Raw genomic sequence first — 20,716 nt, 5'->3', positions numbered from 1 at the left:
CTGTAGCGGCAGCTGCGGGAGGCTCCGCCCATCTGCCTGGACGTCATCATGTCCCATTTTTGATGCTCTGGACATGCACTCACATTTGCAAACCAGTAGTGAAGGTAAGTGAATACCACTTGAGGGCACAAATAAACCCTTAAGTGGCCTCAACAGCTCTCAGAGAGAGTGCTAACAACCAGATCAGAGATGGGTTCCAGCAGGTTCTGACCAGTTCTGGAGAACTGGTAGCGGAAATTTTGAGTAGTTCAGAGAACCGGTAGTAAAAATTCCTGACTAGCCCCGCCTCCATCTATTCTCTTGCCTCCCAAATCCCAGCTGATCGGGAGGAAATGGGGATTTTGCAGTAACCTTCCCCTGGATTGGGGAGAGAATGGAGATTTTACAGTATCCTTCCCCTGCCACGCCCACCAAGCCATGCCATGTCATGCCATGCCCACCAAACCACACCCACAGAACTGGTAGTAAAAAAATTTGAAACTCACCACTGGACCAGATGCCTGCAAAGAAATACAATCCTTTGACCCCCCCCATCTTATCAGAATCTATCCTTCCATCTCGTCCCCACCCACCAGAACTGATGAAGTTTCTTGCATGAAAAGCAAAACATTTTCTTCTTCTTTCTCAACAACAAGAAGCCCAGTTGCTTTTGAAGAAAAAAAGCACCTTTGAGACAACTATGATCTGGATGATTGAAAATCTCCACAGATATTTAACCACCATTTTACTTTAAAAATTGATGCCTACATTTGTTTTTTTCCCTTTGGGTTGCATGTTTTAGATTGAAAGCTTTCCTCATAAAATGCCCTAGGTCTGAAATGGTATAGGGCTTGCTCAGGGGTGGGTTCTAAAATTTTTTACTACTGGTTCTGTGGGCGTGGCTTATTTTGTGGGTGTGGCTTGATGGTCATGTGACAATTCTTTAGGATTTAGCAGAGGTACTGGTCTACCAGGCTTTTAACTGCTTGCAGAGCTGCACCGGTCTACTCATTTGTTTTTGGAGGCACCGGTCTACTCATTTGTTTTCTTTTAACACTGATCAGCTGTAGGGCGGCCCTTTGAAGCCCCATGGCAAGAATGTAAACAGTTTTTTTCCCTCTAGCCATCAGCTGGGACTCAGGAGGCAGCAATAGATTGGGGGTGGGGCCAAATAAAAGCTAAGAATAATGCAGGGGGAGGGGGCGGGGGTCAAAACCGGTTTGATGATGTCATATCATCACCGCTACCGGCTCGGCAGAACCGGGCGGAACCGGGAGGAACCCACCACTGGGCTTGCTGCCTGAACAGGGGGTTTGAAACCTCCAAGGTCTCTTCCAACTCTGTTATTCTGTTAAATATGAACTAGGCAGCCCCTATGGAATTCAGTGAAATGTATAACTTAGAAATGCTGCATTCCTAAAACAGCATGTGGCATTCCAATTCAATATCTAATATTATGATACCTTTGGAGAGACAGAAGAGGCAGCTCTCCGATTACTCATTATTCCGTCTCTCTTTGTACCAACAGGATGCTACCTTGAACTATATAAGTACCAATAATTACATTTGAGAATGAGACTCGATGATGCAAGTTCATCAGGGAATGACTAGGGGGAATGAACAAGGTATGACAGACACGGATTTCACATTCATCTCTCATTGCAGGAAATCCAGTGTTTATCAAGTGAATCTTTTTCCACTCTGCAAGTATTCCTGGACAAAGAAGGACTTATTTGCCATAGAGACTCACATGGGTCATGTCACTGCTTTGAGATTCTTCAATGTTCATGTTTAGGAGTGTTAAAAATGAGCTAGATATTAACTGTGCAATGAATATTTACTTGCCATACAGGCAGATACGATTTGTTTTTTAAAAAATGAAATCTGCATGATGTTATCCAGTATTATGATAGCTGAAATAATCCCACTTTAAAGGCAGCTCTGTTTTCACAAATGGTGCCAGGTCTCGGTGAGTCCTCTATTAAATTAGCTGCAGGTTCTGAAACCTAACAGAATAAAAAGGGAAAAGGAAAAAGAGCTTGCCTCTATACCAGGGGTGTTAAACTTGATTTCATTGTGGGCCACATCAGGGTTGTGTTTGACCTTAGGGGCCCAGGGTGGGCATGGCCAGCTCGACATCACTCATGTCAGGGTGCCTGTGGCGGCTCAAGCACTTTGCCAGTGAAAACGGGGTCCTGAGCTCCGTTTTCGGCTGTGACGGCCTCCTGCAACCCTCTGCTAGCGAAAGCAGAGCTGCATGTGGCCCTCGCAAGCTCCATTTTCCCTGGTATAAGCACCGGTCTTTCACTGTTTCCAGAGTGGCCCCATGGGCCAGATCTAAGCAGCCCACAGGCCGGGTTCTGCCCCGTGGACTTGAGTTTGACACCCCTGCTCTATACATTACTGGTTAAAGCATTCTTTGTTGCATTTTATAACAAACAAACCCTAAGAAACATTGTTTGTGTTTTAAAAAAAAGATTGAAATGAGGGTATTTCAGCAGGTAGTAAGTTGGTTATGTATTTTTAAAAGTTCAAAGCTGGCCACCAATCACGAACTATAAATTCATGAAATGATGTATCTACCGGGGTGAATTAATTTAGCCAATTGTTGCTGATTCCAAAAAGCTAAGCAGAGTCAGACCTGATTCATAGTTAAATGGGAAAAATCACTGGGATCGACACCAAACTAGGAAGTTGAAAAAATATCCCAAAGGAAAGCATGGCAAGCTAAGAAAATGACATGGTGGTCCAGGAGTCAAGTGTGATTCTTGGATACTTGATGTTATCCCTGGAATGAAGGAAGGAAAAAGTACACAATTCTGACCTCACTGGACTTCATGACACCAAAGAGTGGATAGAGGAAAGCAGGAACAAGGGCTGCTGCTCCAAGGGGCACTGCTTCGGATACCCAATATATCGCTGTGACGATTAGCACATAGGCACATGAGGCTTCCTAGGGAAGAAATATAGGAATAATTAGGGTCACGTGAACTTCCTGAGTGTTGTGGCCCATCAGTGGCCTGTACAGCTTGTAGCTGATTCCAACAGTGAGGAGGCTGGTGTGGTGCTGCGCCAACAGCCTGTGCAGCTGGCACTTGAGTCTGACAATGAGGAGGCTGGAGAAGATGTGGTGCCAGAGGTGGGGATTCAACCAGGACCTTCAGAACCTCCAGAAGCTCCCTTAAGTGAAGAGGATGAAGAAGAGGAGCCTCTTCTTGATAAACGGGCGTGCAGAGCTGCCAAAAGGCAGGAGTGGCTCCTCAGGAGGAGGTCTCCTTGAGAGTAAGGCTTGGGGCTAATTGGCCACTCCCTTAGCCTATTTAAGGAAGAACACCGACTGAAGCAATTTGCAGGGAACAACTTCGTTCACATACCTTCGTGTCTTGGTCTTGCTTATCTTATCAGGTTCCTGCAAATTGCTTCTGGGCATTCTGCCACACACAATAAGCTTTCAGTTATTATTCTTTGAATTCTTGGCTGCTGTTAATGCAGTTAATTAACAGACGCTGTTGTAAAAGACTGGTTTAATTTAGTAAACTAAGGTTTGTACAGACTTTGTGTGTGCTGCGTTCTTTGGGGTCCGTAGCTGGGGCAGAACACTGAGCTGCAACTACTGGCTGATGAAATGATACAACTGAGATGTCTAAACGTTATGGATTGCTTCTTCATTTGTGCAGATTGGTTGCGCTCAAGAGACTCAATGTACACTGATGAGATTTTGACCCCAAACTGATAGATGACATCACCCAGTGGTGTCCTATAGATGTTAAACAAGAGTTTTAAGCCTGTGGCACTCCACACTGTTGGACTCCGGGTATAACATTTCTCCCTGTCAACCACAATTAAAACTGGCCTCAGGGAAAGGAGGATAATAATTACCACAAAATGGTGCCTCCCGTTCCCAACCCCTGAAGCTGGTCCAAAAGGCTGCTGTGATCAAAAATATTGAAACTGGCTGAGAAATCAAAGAACATCAGGATGGACTCACCACTTAATCTCAGCTCTGTCACAGGTCATTAATTAATGCAGCCATTTTAATGCTTTAACTCTTAACATCTGGTAATTTTCTTAACATAACATCTGTTTATAAACAAAAAAAAAATCAGATAACATTTGATTTTCCTAACGGTGAGAACAATTAACCAGTGGAACAGCTTGCCTCCAGAAGTTGTGGGTGCTTCATCACCCACAGCTGGAGGCTTTTGAGAAGAGTCTGGACAGCCTGAAATGGTATAGGATCTCCTGCTTGATCAGGGAGGGTTGGACTAGAAGACCTTGAAGATCCCTTCCAACCCTGTTATTCTCTTATTCTGTTAATTTTTAATGCTTTAATCCTGTAATTATTTTAATCTGTTATTTATGGTATTGTAAGATGCCCAGACTAACTTGGTAGGGAGGTGGGTGGCATACAGACTTAATAAATAAACCAAATGCTGTCTCCAAATGAAACCCGAAATGATATTGATATTTGGTTTCTTCCAAGGAAGCCCAACTATCCCTTCCAGTACCTTCTCTAGAAAGGGAAGGTTGGAGACTGGACTGAAATTGTCCCAGGGTGGTTAGGTTGAGTAGGTTAGTACTAACTAGGGGTAAGTTAAGATCAAGAGCACCATCCCTCAAACCAAGAAGTAAATATATTTTATGGATTAGAGGTGGTATTCAGCAGGTTCTGACCAGTTCTGGAGAACCGGTAGCGGAAATTTTGAGTAGTTCGGAGAACTGGTGAATACCACCTCTGACTGGCCCCTCCCCCATGTATTCTCTGCCTCCCGAGTCCCAGTTGATCGGGAGGAAATGGGGATTTTGCAGTAGCCTTCCCCTGGATTGGGGAGGAAATGGAGATTTTGCAGTATCCTTCCCCTGGAGCGGGGAGGGAATGGAGATTTTACAGTATCCTTCCCCTGGAGTGGGTGGGAATGGAGATTTTACAGTATCTTTCGCTGCCATGCCCACCAAGCCACACCCACCAAGTCATGCCATGCCCACCAAGCCACGCCCACAGAACCGGTAGTAAAAAAATTTAAATCCCACCACTGATCTGGATCCAATGTAAAACACTTTCTGGGTGGCTTTAATCATGCAAGAAAGACCTGCACTTAATAGAGAAATGGCTCAAATCACTGATTGGAAGACCTTATCCATTTCCTCAAGAGTCACAAAATCAAACTTGCTCCAGATAACACTACCCATTAGAGCCTAGGAATAAATTCCAGTTTTTAATGAATTGATCAGTTTCTCAGTTCCACTCTATAAATCTTACTTTATCAGCCAGTTTGAACTAAGTTGCATATATTATTCCTTTTCACACACTGTTCTGCAGTCTTTTCCTATTCAGGGCTGTATGCCATTGTAAAGTATCTTATCTCTACACCTTGGATAAATCTTAATGTACTAAAATATATAGTACAAAATAAAGTGCTTCCCAGAGATTCCTTATCTTTATTTACACCGAGGCAAGAGAATGGTAAAAAGAAATCACCATGGTGCAATTGAAACTCCAACTAGCTTTTATGTGTTCTTCCGGATGCGCTTCAAGGTGTTGGTCACCACCTTTAAAGCGCTCCATGGCATAGGACCTAGTTATCTTTGAGACCGCCTGCTGCTACCGATGACCTCCCACCGACCTGTGCGCTCCCACAGAGAGGGCCTCCTCGGGGTGCCATCAGCCAAACAATATAGGCTGGTGACCCCCAGGGGGAGGGCCTTCTCTGTGGGCGCACCTACCCTCTGGAATCAGCTGCCCACAGAGATAAGGAGAATTCAAGACCTGGGTGCCTTCCGCTGTGCCCTTAAAACTTTCTTTTTCCAGCAAGCCGGGCTGGCTTAACATAACATTTTTTAAAAACATTTTTAACTGGTTTGTCATTTTAAATTGGGGCCAAATTAATATATATCCTTTTAATTGTTTTTAATGTTTGTATTGTATGTTTTTAGCTGGCTGTACACCGCCCTGAGTCCCTCGGGAGAAGGTGCGGTATATAAATTTGAAATAAAATAAAATAAATAAATAAATAAATAAATAAATAAATGTGTTACAGTATAGGACTTATAGAATAACCCTACTTTTTTCACCATAGGTTCCAGCCATAGTTACCTACTTTTGATCAGATCCCTTTTGTTGGGAGCCTTCCCTATCTCATCAGTTTTACACACCAATACATACTTAACCACTGATAATGAGAGTGGGAAAGATGAAGTCCCAGACAGAGAAGTCCTGGCTCTTAGAAGGTTTCTTTTGAAATGAAACAATCCAATGACAACAGGACTTCTGGAATCAGGGTTTGGCTCAACCAATAGACTCTACTATACATGTTTGTCAGTCTTGACAGCTTTAAGATCCGTGAACGTCAACTCCCTGAGAGTGCCTGGGTTTTATACCCTCTATTGGGCTTTGAATTTGAGCTTGTGTTCTGATTAGTTGTCAGACTCCCATGGGGCCATGCAGGCGTAACTTTGTAGGCTGTCTTTTGAGTCCCAGGCTTGGTTGACTCTTGCTGGGTGATGATGTAATGAACGGGCTTTGGGCAATTTCTACTATGGCTCTGCCTGAAGGAGGTAGATCTTTGTTATGTAGAATAGACTGCCCAGGCCTTAATGGCCCATTGACAAAGGTGGGGGGGATGAGTTTCTGCCTCCCTTTTAAAGGAAATATGCTGCCCTTTTAATATTTCCTAAAATATCTCATTTTCCTAGGAGAGGAGTGGGTGCTAACTTCCTACAAAGCAAATACATGTTAAGTATGGCTGACAGGAATTAAATATGAGACTTTCTGCAAAGAAAGCTTGTGTTCAATTTTCCTCTCTCCTGGGAGAAACCAGTTTGTAAACTATTTAGCTGAATGTTATCTTCTGTCACAGCAACATAAAAATACAGGAAGAGAATCCTGAGAAACGCGGGAGATCATAATCAACTCTTCTGTGGATACAGAAATCTCATAGTAACCTTTTAATCAACGGCTGCTTAATACCTAAGACTTTAGCTTCAAGCTATGTTTTCAAGTGGTGGTAATATCTCCTGGAGAGACCACCCTGATCTTACTGGAATCGTTTGCTTTTTTGAGAAGTACTTATATTTGGCACAAAAGTTGGCTTGAAACTCAACATTAAGAAAACTAAGATCATGGCATGGGCCCTCTCAATTCCTGGCAAATAGATGGGGAAGAAATGGAGGTAGTGACAGATTTTATTTTCCTGGGCTCCAAGATCACCGCAGATGGGGACTGCAGCCAAGAAATTGAAAGAAGCTTGCTCCTGGAGAGGAAAGCTATGGCAATGTTAGACAGGATACTAAAAAGCAGAGACATCACCCTGCCAACAAAAGTGCGTATAGCCAAGGCTATGGTTTTCCCAGTTGCAATGTATGAAAGTTGGACCATAAGAAAGGCTGAGCACCAAAGAATTGAGGCATTTGAACCATGATGCTGGAGAAGACTCCTATGAGTCCCTTGGACTGCAAGGCGATCAAACTGCTCAGTCCTAGATGAGATCAACCCTGACTGCTCTTTAGAAGGCCAGATTCTGAAGATGAAACTCAAATACTTTGGCCACCTAATAAAAAGGAAGGACTCACTGGAGAAGAGCCTAATGCTGGGAACGATTGAGGGCAAAAGAAGAGAACAGCAGAGAACAAGGTGGCTGGATGGAGTCACTGAAGCAGTCGGTGTGAACTTAAATGGACTCCAGAGGATGGTAGATGATAGAAAGGCCTGGAGGAATATTGTCCATGGGGTCGCAATGGGTTGGACACAACTTTGCAACTAACAACAAACAACAACAACCACATTTGCTTCCACCTTTTATTGTGGAATCCTTCCTTGATGATCTTAACAAATGTTCCTTGCCTTAACTAAAGGTTTTCTTATTTCTTTCAGGATCCCTTCTAAGTTTTTATTCAAATTGGATCTCAGGTAGAACCATCAGTTCTTTAAAACTGGATGACAATGACCAGAATTGACGAAGATGATCATGATGGGCCAGCAAAGATAATGGCAAAATTAACAGACTGAATTTCAAGAGAAGAAACACGAGAAAATAAGACTTTTCCCCTAACACCATGGTACACAGTTGCACTACAATGTCCATACCTTTCACAGGCATATTGCCAACCATGCTAACTGGGGATGATGGAAACTGCAGTTCAACACATCTCAATTGGAGAAGACAAAGGTTTTATAAAAGGAAAGAGGTTCAAAATGCAGCGGTGGCTAATGGCTCAACAGACCTTTGAAACAAAAATGAATGGAGCTGAATGGAGATGGAAATCCATGGAGGGTGGACAGTTAAATAAAAGGCAGACAGTTTATGCTATCCAGAAGGGCTGAATACCAGCAGGGTCAAAATATTCAATTAGGAAATCTCAAAAGAGGTGCATTTTGCCTTAAGCAAGCCTGATTGGCCTACTTTATATAGCTAGCTAAATAAATCACCTGGTTATCAGAAGATAGCTGGAAATAACTGATTTTTACCCTGCTTTTGATCAGACTATGACCCAGATTCTAACTGGAAGGGGGAAAGGAATGAAAGAATACCTCACACTTTTAAATGCTAACTCATTCTTTTCTCAAATAGTTTAATGAATAGTTTTCCCAGGTTAAAGTAATTCTAGATTCAATATGTGCATCCTATTACTGCCAAGAAAGTACGTCTGCAATTCTATGCATAATTAAATAAGAAAAAAAAAATCTCCTACACTTAATTGGATTTATTCCTAGTATATTGCGGCGCACAGAACTATTGATTAGAGCTCTGTGATGCCCAGATTTTTCTTCCTGAGTTACTACATGGAATATAATAATGAAAGGAGTGACTCACTTTATTGTGATAAGATTCATAGTGATTATAACAATTATATAATAGTAATTATAACAATTATATTCAAAATCCACAAGCACCAAATTATTTTCATATAATTTGTGGCTATTTCCCTTTCAAACTGCATCTGTGTTCAAATTACACATAAGAAAAGAAGGGCTTTAGTCAACATGTTAAGCCAAATAGTTTAAAGTTTGTGTGAATGAAAGCCCATGGAGCTAGTAAACCATATGTTACAAGTTGATAGGGAAGCTAGTTTAAACCTAAGAGGCAGACCTCATTGGTTCCCCAGTAAAAGAAAAAGAAAAAACGTGATAAAGTGCCACCATGGCACCTTCAATATATCCAGCTGGCAAATTCTTCCCATGATTCAGGTTTTAAAAAAGTAGAATGAAAAATGCTTTGAATCCTTCCTACCCAAAGATGAGAAATACATAATTTTACAAAATGTTGTGAATGTCTTTTTGTAGTTCTACTAATGAGGCATGTTTTACTGAGAAATTCCCATATTGTCTGCCATATTAATATTTGTCACATATTAAGATTCTATAAAATAGAATAGGATAGGATAGGATAGGAAATAATAGAATAGAATAGAATAGAATAGAATAGAATAGAATAGAATAGAATAGAATAGAATAGAATAGAATAGAATAGAATAGAATAGAATTGGAAGGGACTTTGGAGGTCTTCTAGTCCAATCTCCAATGCTTGTCCAATCTCTTCTTAAAAACTTCCAGTGTTGGAGAATTCACAACTTTTGGAGGCAAGTTGTTCCACTGGTTAATTATTCTAACTGTCAGGAAAGTTCTTAGTTCTTCTCTCCTTGATTGATATGAACCAGGCCATGTGATTCAATTATGATTAAGCAAACTAAAATTTAACTCATTGTGTGAACCTAATCTTAGAGTATATCTAGTTTATTACATTTATTTTGTAATTATTACAATGGTTTTTATACCACCCAATCTAGAAATCCACTTGCTCTGTATCTATCTTTTGCATTTCAATTCTGGTATAGGGTTACCAGCCATTCTAGAGTTTGTATTTCTGAAGAGGGTTATTTTCTCGCAGACACTTCATTACTCAAATTAGATAATCACACTGCTAGTTCTGATGATGTTACCTAGTTTTGTAATGAAATACCTGCAAGAAAACAACCAAGTTCAGAGAGCACCAAGGACCATTCATCTCAACCCTGACTTTCAAATATTCACCTTTACTGAAGAGGATTAACCAATCTGGCAAGCTCTACATAGTTGGAGCATATCTAATGGAACTCCTTGCCAATGACCAGAATACTTGTGATCAATTGGATCTGAAGACTTAAAAAATCTCAGGGGCATTAAGCTGCCTAGGCATTTTCTAGTGGCACTTGGTAACAATTTAGCAATTTAAAGCATATTTAGTATTTGAGTGCTTTTGTTCGTAGCAGATAGAATGTTGGACTAGAATTGTACCAACCCAGAATCAAACTCCTATTCAGACAGGAAATTCACTAGTCATAATATCTTGGCCTGTTCTTATTCAGAGAGTCATTGTTTTGGTGAAGATAAATAAGAGGGGAAATCAAATATATGACCTTGAGCTCTTACAGAGAAGTCAAAACATAGATATAATATAAACAAGGACGAAGGGATATTTTTTGAAAGCAAATTCTGAAGTTCAGCAGTTCCTTATTTTTTAACATGTGTGAGTTAGAGAGGAAAAGAAGAAAGCAATAGTAAGGTAGTACAGTGGTCTAAGGCACCCTATTATTAAGCTGGTTATTAAGACCAGCTGCCTGCAATTACTGCAGGTTCGAATCTCGCCAAGGCTCAAGGTTGACTCAGCCTTCCATCCTTTCTAAGGTAGGTAAATTGAGGACCCAGTTGTGGGGGCAATAAGCTGACTTTGTATAAATATACAAAAAGGATGAAGGCTATTGCTGAGCACATTGTAAGCCACCCTGAGTCTCCGGAGAAGGGTGGCATATAAATCAAATTAAAAAAAAATAATAATTCAGAGTGTACTTAAATTATCAGATAATTTAGCTAAATGGCTAAACTATTGGTCACTAAAAATTCCTTCAAGCTGAGCTCAGCTCCTGGTGACTACATACAAATGTTCTTTTTAAATCCCAATTTAGCCTAAAGCCTTGGGATTTCCTTTAAGAAATGTGCTGTCGAGTAGCACTTTGTAAGTTAGCAATGCAGGTCTTGGAAAAGATATTCAGGTGCTACAAAGATCAGAATCATGCAGACAATGTTTTTCCCTGTGACACTCTGTGGAAGTAAAAGTTAGTCCCCCCAAAAGCTGTGTTGACCTTTCTGAACTTTCATGATGGAGAAGGATCTTGAGAATACCAAGGATAGTCAAGAAAACAGGGGGGAGGGGGAAAAAAGAATTTTTGAACAAATCAACCAGAATTCTCATTCAAGACTCAAATTATTCTATTTCAGACACAATATGTGAAGCTCTAGCTTTCTGGAGAAGAATTTGATGCTGGGAAAGGTGGAAAGAAAGAGAAAAAGAGGACAACCAGCAGCAAGGTCGATGGACTCAGTTACAATGGTGATGGGTACACTTTTAGAAGACCTGAAGAACTAGAGTGGGGACAGAGCCTTCTGAAGAAGATTTCTTTATGTGGTTACTAAGAATTGACACTGACTCTTATATATATATAATCCATCCGTCCATCCATTGTTCGATATCAGTAAAAGCCAACTATAAAAGGCATTGTGTTAATCAGGTTTGCTTAGTACACATAGATACAGAAATCAGAAAGTTTTGAAATATCATTTTCCTCTGTTTAAATTTGATATGTTAAGGTACTTCAAAGGATAAGATAAAATATACACGAGACCTTCAGAATATGCTGAAGAACAAGCATTTGCATTTCCCAACATGCTAGCATTAGCATTTCAGCTGGATTCTTGGTTTTAAGATTTCCCATCCATTCCTTCATTCTTCTGCGGAAGAACTATAATTAAGCTTATATAAAATAGTACTTATTGTTAGGTGATGAAGTTATAATTCTAGATCTTTGGATAAAGAGAACTAGATGCCTTTGGAATCCTTGCAATCAGAAGTCGAGATGTGAAAAATTATGTATTCAGAATGCTGGTTAAAACATTAGTTGCTAATAAAGATTATCCCCAAAACCCAGAGGATTTTATATCAAAATAATAAAAGCACATGGCTAAATCTGAGCTTGCTGCTGTGGGTTGTGTTTATTTTCCAAACAGCCCATTCTCATTGTGTTACATCACAAGAAAATCTTGAGATTGGAAGGATTTCTAAAGCATTGGGGCCTGTGGAGTTGAAGAGGCTAAAATGCAGAAGTGGCTGTTTGGAAAGCCAAAAAAAAAAAAAAAAAAAAGAGGGTGGGGGGAGGAAAAAGGGAGCCAAGGAAAAGGAACCTGAAATTAAAGGAAAAAAGGATTGGGGATTCTATTAAAAGATGTGCTAAGAATGCAACCAATTTATTTATGCCTGTTTATAAGCTACCTTGTCCTATTAAACCTTTATGTATTGCTCTACATAATCCAATACAGAAATAAACACTATCAATAAATATTTTTATTGCATCAGAAGTAGTAATAATAGGGCATTGGCTTGCAAGGTGGAAGCAAATTATAAGAAGGAACATAAAGACTACAAAAATCGAATGAATTCTGCTATTCTTTACTACAGAAGGTAGGTAGTAGAAGTTGGGAAACAAAATTCTATTTCTCTGCCTCCGTAAGTCTAAGACTGAAGGTTTATAATGAAGGACCAGATTGGGGACAGATATTGATATGGTTGCTAAGAGTTGATACTGACTTCATGTCACAAAATCAAACAATCCATCAAATGGTTTTGATGGAGGGTTTCTCAGCTTAGAGGTGTTCAATATCAGTCAAAGTCAACTATAAAATGCATTGGGGTGTGAACCAAGTTTCCTGCTGTACATTCATCATCATTCCACTGTCAGTTCAGCTTCCATTGTCAGTCACCTTAATTTGGTTTTCTTGGCTGGTTTAATGTGTTGTATAGCACATACAGCACCTTATAGGTGGTAGTGAGTTATTAGTTACTAGCACATGTAAACCCAGACACAGTGGCTTCATTAATAAACCATAGTTGAGCAAATCATGGCTCAGCATGTGTGAACAAAGGTCTATTTTGATAGAAAATATAAACAACTAGCTGAACACCCGTGCTTCACTATGAAACTATGTGCTCTGGCTTGATAAATTGACACTTGCAGCCTGAAACTTAATGTAGAATGTGTAACTCCGTAGTATCAGAGTGTGCTAATATAATGCAACTGGCAGTTGGAACAGAGGGGGAGTAGAATGTCCCAGCCTGCAGCATCCATCGGTATTCATCTGACTAGCATCCTGTCAGTGTGTGAGAGAGAGCTGAGGGGTGTTTGGAAACTCAAACAGTATTTGCTGTGTGAGCAAGAAGGAGACAGGAAGGAGTCTGGGCGTGGCTTAGCTCAACTGTTCTGTAGTAAAGCTGCTTGCTGCTGTGAAAGTAAAACTGAAAGTGAAACTCCTCTGCTTATGTTTTCCATTTGGAACAGATTTCTTTTGAGGTCGGGAGGGGGTGTAGAACATCAGAGCATGTTAATAATAATATAGGAAATACTAATGCTCTGATGGTCACTTCAAAAAATCCTTTCTTAGTGAGCACCTAGAAGCCAAGAGGAACATACATGGCAAATTTCAAGTTTGTAGGCTTTATGGTTCTGGAGATTTCATGATTAATGTGTGTGTGGTTTTTGCTTTTATATATACAGATTAAAAAGAATGGAATAAAATAAAAAAAAAGTAAGTCCAAATTTAAAGTACATGATCAGGATATGACCCATTTCTACAGGACTTCCTCAATGTTTGGTCCTCAAAGTGAGTTAGACCACATTTTCCAAAAATCTCCATCATTCCCCCCAAATCTGGGACCCTTCCAGATGTGAATGGCAATGCATCAAATTCCTATGTAAGCATGGCCCCTACTATGCAGCACATCTGGAAGGCACCACAGTGCTTGATCAGATGCTCCTAAGAGGCTACAGCCCATTTCCCTCCTCATCCATTCATACCCATTCTTGTCTGTGACCTTGGGAATTCCAGGTGGCAGGCTGACTAATTTCATGTGGCAAAGTGTAAACAGAGAAAACCATCAATCACCTTTGCCAGTTTATTAATCTTAGTTAAAATGTAATTGGTTTCTGTTGGGTTATTTAATGGTCAATAACTATTTAACCAGAGCAGTTGAATAATGAAGGCAGTTAATTATGAAGCATTTAAAAACTAACCTGTCTTGATCAGGCACAACTAGAATCTCTTTTGATTTCTCTTGATCTGATGTAAAATTGCCCGAAATAAAGAAAGAATGGAGTACAGTAGTTTTGCTTTGCTATATAATGTTTAATTACTAGCTGCCCTTTCATTTTTGACACAGAATTCAAGGTTCATGAGATTAGTCAAGCTGACCTGGCAATTTAAATTCCTCCAAAAAGCAAATGGAGTCCTAAACTGATTTTCTGTTCAGCCAATTAAATCAAGGAACTACTACATAGTTTAAGGAACTATGTAGCATCTATGGACCTATGTGAATTTAGATGCAATTTTATCTGTGGATAATCGTGAATCTGATATGGGAAGTCAAATTGATTCAGCTGGGAAATGAAATCAATTTGGACATGTCATCTTCTGTACCATTTGGATTTCCAAACTGAATAACTGATTCAACCTCAGATAATTTATCTGACTTGGATTGTTGATTCAATCCAGAAAAGTGAGTTTTGACCATATTCAAAATCCAATGTAATCATCAAATCAATTCAGTGACATTTGTTTTTACACCACTGAATTGATAGCTGGGGTGTTTTTGTTTTTTTTTCAAAATGTCAGATTTTCTCAGGCCACAAAAACCAAAAAAAAAAAAAACCAAGTGGAAATACTTCTGACCAGTTTCCTTTAACTTTCCTCGCCTATAGACAGAATCTTGCCAAACTAAAGCAACTATTTGCATCACCGTAGATATACTCTGAGAATTGCTAGGAAGGATCCTGCTTAATTCTCTTTCTCCTGACCAAATTATTCAAGCTTCACTCCCTCTTTGCCATGGTGGGGCAGTGGTTAGATTGCAGTATTGCAGGCTACTTCTGCTGATTGCCGACTGTCTGCAATTCGGCAGTTCGAATCTCACCAGGCTCAAGGTTGACTCAGCCTTCCATCTTTCCAAGGTTGGTAAAAGGAGGACCCAGATTTTGGGGGACAATATGCTGACTCTGTAAACTGCTTAGAGAGGGCTGTAAAGCCCTGTGAAGAGGTATACAAGTCTAAGTGCTATTTCTATATAGCATCTATGGGACCTATGGTATGCAGCCCCTCCCTTCTGAGAATTCAGACTACATTCTACCTCAGATTTCGAAAAGCAATTAATCAAATATTTAAACTGAATATTTCTACATTGCTAAGCATTTATTTGAAATGAAGATTATATTTATTTTTTTCCAAATAATTTACTTTTAAAAGTAAACTTAGTTTTGGATTTAAGACTAGATGAAAATATCTGCACAAAAGTTTCAGGAATATATTCAATGGCATGGGATTTCTGATTTAAGATATATGCCTAATTCTTAATTCTAAAGCAGCGGTCCCCAATCTTTCTGGGTTGGTGGCCTGGCTGGAAGGGTGAGAGGGGAATCAGGCCACGTGAGTGGTGGGCCGGCATGCATGTGTGCATGCAGTTCAACTTGCATGAGCGGCTGGCCACCATACATGCCATGCACACGCAGCTCAAATTGTCCAAGTTGAGCTGCGTGCATGTGTGCACATACACTGGGCTGCTGCTCATGCAAGTTGAGTTGTGTGCGCATGCATGTCAACCTGCCTCTCATGAGGCCTGGTTCCAAGTAGGCCGTGGTCCAGTTGGGGACCCCTGTTCTAAAGTTCTCTTCTTCTACTACTTTGTCTGCATAAACAAGGAAGCAAAGGATATTCATAATTAGGAATTCCATGACACAGAGTGGAATGGGTCTCCTTCTTGTCATTTTGTAGGACATAAGCATCTGGAACCAATTTGTTTACAGTTCCTATTTTAATCTGTTCAATAGTTTCTTAACATGGCTATGTTTTGTTTTACTTCTTGTAAAGCACATCATACTTTGACCATAATAATTTTATAAGTAAAATTTTATGGGTTTTATTCAGGGCTGGGCTGCTGGGGGTTTGCAGGGGTTCGGGAGAACCTCTAGCTAAGATTCTGCGCAGTTCGGAGAACCCCCAAATCCCACTCCTGGCTGGCCCAGCCCACCCCGCCCCTCCTCTCCCAGGAGTCCTCATGCAGCCTGTTTTGGATGCAGGTAAGTGCAGAGCATGTGCAAAGGGCAAAAAACGGGCCTACTGGAAGCTCGGGAAGGCAAGAAATGGGCCCATTCCCAGCCTCCAGAGGGCCTCCGGAGCCTTGGGAGGTCATTTTTGCCCTCCTGGAGGCTCAAGGAAAGCCTCCGGATCCCGGGGAGGGTAAAAATCCCCCCCGCCGTGGTGCAGAAGGCTGACTAGGCCACACCCACCATGGCCACGCCCACCCAGCAATCGGGCAGAGAACCCCTTGCTAAATTTTTTGAAGCCCACCCCTGGTTTTATTGTGGGTTTTGTCTCTAGTTTCACATATTTTCTTTCTGTTTTTGATCTGGTCTATGATTGTAATAAAAATCTATTTTGTGTATAATTTAGGTAAGAACCACCGAAGCGGCATAAATGGTCATCTTTCAACTGATGCAGAATGATGGTGAAAACTATGTAGAGAGTAAAGTTTATCTCTGCTGTGAAACCCATAAGACTTTGGGATTCTTCTGTTTGTTACTTCTGTGCTGCTTTTCTAGGGCTCAATAAAATCAAGACAGAAAGCCAACAAGGAAGAAACAATAAGGGCAGTATTTAAACGTAGAAGCAAGTATACAACTAATTAAATGGCACTAGAAACAGTGAAAAAGCACATTAAAGGCAATATTTTAGAAACAATGTTTGCAATCATCAGGAAATATGCAATGACTGAGCCAGGGACCTTTCAGTTGAAATCCTTTTCCACATCTCTATACTAAAGACATTTTGACATTTGTTGCTAAACTTGACACACAGAGAAGTCTCATGGACAAATTCTCATTTTTCTCCAGCAGAAAGCAGATGATGATGATGATGATGATGATGATAATAATAATAATAATAATAATAATAATAATAATAATAATAATAATACCCTGTAATAATTTCTTAAAAGCAGAACTTTCCTTTAGCAATTAAAATGCTTCTGAAAAAGCTTAATCCTAATAGAACATGCCTTGGGTATCTCATAACAAAGTATCATCTAGATCGCTACCCAGGGGTGAAATGCTACTGGTTCGGGGCGGTTCGCCTGAACCACTAGTGAAAATGCTACTGGTTCGCCAGAACCGGTAGTAGAAAAATGCTTTAAAAAGTTTTTAAAAAGAGGTTCCGATGATCAGCTGTGACAATCAGCTGTGCCACACCATTGTTGGAACTTTTTTTTTTTACTTTTTAAAGCATTTTTTTTACTACCTATTGCCCGAATTTTTGTGGAAAGTGTGATAGTTGGTTTTTGAGCTGTCTGTGACTCTGTGAAGTTCCTGCTTGTTGCAGGGGCCATTTTGTGTGAAGTCCAGCTGCTTTTGCATTGTGTGTGAGTCAGTTGTGTAGATTTTGTGATATTTTTATGTAAAGTGTGATAGTTGGTTTTCCCATCACATACCCACCAAGCCACGTCCACCCAGTCACATGACCACCAAGCCACGCCCACCAAGCCACACCCACAGAACCGGTAGGGAATTTTTTTTGAAAATCACCACTGTCTCCACCCATTAATATTTGAAGTCTTTTTCTCCTCTGAAAGGTTTCCAAAGCTTCAAGTGAATGAAAACAAGTAGAAATAAGTTGAAGAATTTCTCTCTGCCCTAGAGTAAAGCTAAGATAATACTGTGCAACCAAACATTCCTGATTGCCTGAGCAGCCATGGCAGTCAGCAACCTCCAAGATTCCTCACTATTGGCCATAAGAGCTGAGGGATTTTGGAACCTAAAGTTTCACAAATTCCTCAAATCTATTCCACTGTTTCAGCCTCAGATATTACAGGACATTCTCTTGTAGTTATTTATTTATTTGTTCGATTTATATACCACCCTTCTCCAGAGACTCAGGGCGGCTTACAATGCGTTAAGCAATAACCTTCATACTTTTGTATATACCTGCTTAGTAGGGTTTTTGGCCCCTCCTAAGCGGTGTTCTTTTTTATACAAAGTCAGCTTATTGCCCCCACAATCTGGGTCCTCAGTTCAGACATTGCTTAGCAAAATATTTTTCAGGCTGATTAAGGGCTGAAAACTGAAACACCAAGCCCTTGAATTAAAGCTGGAGACAAGCTGGTAACATTGTTTGAGAAAAAAAAATCTGCGGCAATATAAACCATTCCATGTTTATCAGCAAAAATACAACAGCTTTCTAAACAAATGCACATTGAAATAATTTACAGTCGAAAAAGATTCCTTTTTTTTTTGTAAAAGATAGATTAAGCAAATAGAATTACGGGTAAATATGCAATGTTACAGACAATTTAATAGCATTTTATATTAATTTACTATTTGCTGATTGTTAATGTTTGTGTGAGTTTCCGTTCATTGTTTCTTAATTCTGTCTTCATTATCTTATTTTATCTGTAGCAAAGAAAGAATCTCATTACCTTTCTTTGCTTCCCTTGTTTAAATTAGTTTTAACTGACTTCTGCTTTGTTTAATTTGCCTACTTGTTCGCTATAACCTTGATAGACAAGAGGATACTATTAATTAGCATCTCAGGTTTGTCTTCCTTTTAACATAAGTTCTTAAAACACTAGGCATTGTCTGATTAGTCATATAATTAAGACAGACTATCTTAGATGAGTTAGAAATTCTTGTTAAGTTTTATTGACAGACTGACTATTGTTTTTTTTGACTGACTATTTTCTGGCTTCAGTTGTACAATGCTGTTTAAAGTGGCAAATTGATATATTCTCTTTATATATTGTACCAATTTAATGTTGCTAGCAGAATAATGGGAATGTTTTTCTAGTTTCTAATATATTTTGTAAACACTTGTCCAATTTTTATAGATTATCAGTCCCTTCTCCATGTTTTTCTTCCTTTTTCTTTTTTGCTCTTTTCTTTAGTTTGTTAATTATTATTTTTAAATAAACGAAAATAACAAGTAAAACAGAATTAAAGAGGTTTCAAACATATTTATGAAAAAGGTATATTCTAAGTTCATTGAAGCTAGCAAGTTGAAGTAAACAATACTATTTCCTTGGATGACCTTGGACAAGTGCATATTACTCTCAAAAAGAAAGTTATTTCTGGGTTGATGAAGGAAGGTTGGAAGAAGTTCAAAGAGTGTATATATATAATTGCAGAGTTTAACATAGAATTCAAGGCCATAAAGTGGGCTTAGAATATTGGTCTTGTTAGAATGCAATATTTTCATCAATGAATAACTTTTGTCAGTTCCTATGTAAAAAAGAAGGACATGGCTTGCAGCTTGCATAGCGTCTCTATGCCTCTCTTAATTTTTTTCTCAGCATGCAGTTACAGCTTCTGCCTATAAAATGGTGGTAAGAACCCAATTGGAAGATTAATGAAGACTAAGCCTAGGATCACTTCTATATCTGTAGGGTCTCATTGAGACAATTAAATGACAAGGACTCTAACATGATGTGGCTATTGCATTATATAACCCCAAACCATGTTTTCTTAGTCCTAGCTGTACAGTCTTCTTACTTGAGGCAATTTTTCTTCTCTCCAATTCATTTTTTAAATCATTGCCAGTAGCATCCCTTAAGATGCCAGATCTGTCACTTTTTACCCTTTATCTTTTTGTCTCTGTGTCTGGTATTTACTGCCTCTGGATACTGATCTTCAATTTAGCTGCTACATCTAATAGCCAAATCAGGTTGAAAAGCTAGAAAGCAATAAGGCAAATGTTGGAGAAAGCTCAGTCATGCTGTCCAAAGACACCCTTCCCTTCCCAAAGCTGCTAGTTTCATTTCACTCTGTGAGAAGAAACAATTCAAGAAGACCTCTGCTTCCCCTTGTTTCCTTCTACTCCCATACCAGGTTCCCCAAATCTAGTGCTTTGAAGAGAGTAGAAGAGCAGAGTTGGAAGGCAACTTGGAGGTCTTTTAGTCCAACCCTCTGTTTAGTAGGAGACCCTATACCATTTCAAACAAAATTCTGGAGGCAAGCCATTCCACTGAGTAATTGTTCTCAATTGTTGGGAAATTTGTCCTTATTTTTAAGTTGGATCTTTCTTTGATAACCTTCAAATGGATGAGATGTTACATTCACCTCCTGTCATTCCAAGCTAGCACGTCTGGGGATTCAAGATAAAATTCTCCATGGTTTTTCATCCACTGAAGTAATTAGTACAGTAAAAGGGGATGTATGCCCAAATCCTGATTCCTGGAATAACTTTTGGAATTATATTTAAATTACTTTTACTTCCGGAACTTTTTCATCTATCAGATCATTTCACATGGTTCATTTCTCACTTTGGGAACCAAAGAGGACATTATGAATGTTAATCATTCCCTGAAAAAAAAGACTTTTAATAGATGTTATTTTTTCCTCTCCAAGCCTGGAAAGTCATCCCTTTCCCTATATCTATATTGAAATAAAGGCATGCTAAGATTTAGATATCCATTTAACCTAATTGATCAATAGCTCATTTACTCTGTCTTCCATGGTCCATCTCAGTCCCCAATTAAAATTGCAATGAAGAACGTATTAAAATACTTACACTTGTTGGGTATAAGAGCGGCAATGGAAGCAGCAAAAGTGGAATTAAAACAACCAGTAGTAGGTTTCTGGCCTGGAGAAATTCCTTGGCTACTGTCATTTCACACCGCAT

At 39.6% G+C, this 20,716-nt stretch overlaps 1 protein-coding gene across 1 annotated transcript in view; it reads right to left on the bottom strand.

Annotated features, from left to right (window-relative positions):
* SLC13A4 (solute carrier family 13 member 4) overlaps nt 1-20,716 on the bottom strand; it is a 51,399-nt gene extending 30,683 nt beyond the window's left edge. The window contains exons 1-2 of the mRNA XM_070946823.1: nt 20,606-20,716; nt 2,804-2,932 (exon numbers count right to left, since the gene is read on the bottom strand). Of these exons, the coding sequence (XP_070802924.1) occupies nt 2,804-2,932; nt 20,606-20,716 (240 nt within the window). The remainder of the gene's footprint in view (nt 1-2,803; nt 2,933-20,605) is intronic.

This window comes from Pituophis catenifer, unplaced genomic scaffold, assembly GCF_029215685.1.
Source record: "Pituophis catenifer annectens isolate HBS135680 unplaced genomic scaffold, rPitCat1.0.hap2 SCAF_7, whole genome shotgun sequence".
NCBI lineage: Eukaryota > Metazoa > Chordata > Lepidosauria > Squamata > Colubridae > Pituophis > Pituophis catenifer.
This window is presented reverse-complemented; position numbering and strand designations above follow the sequence as displayed.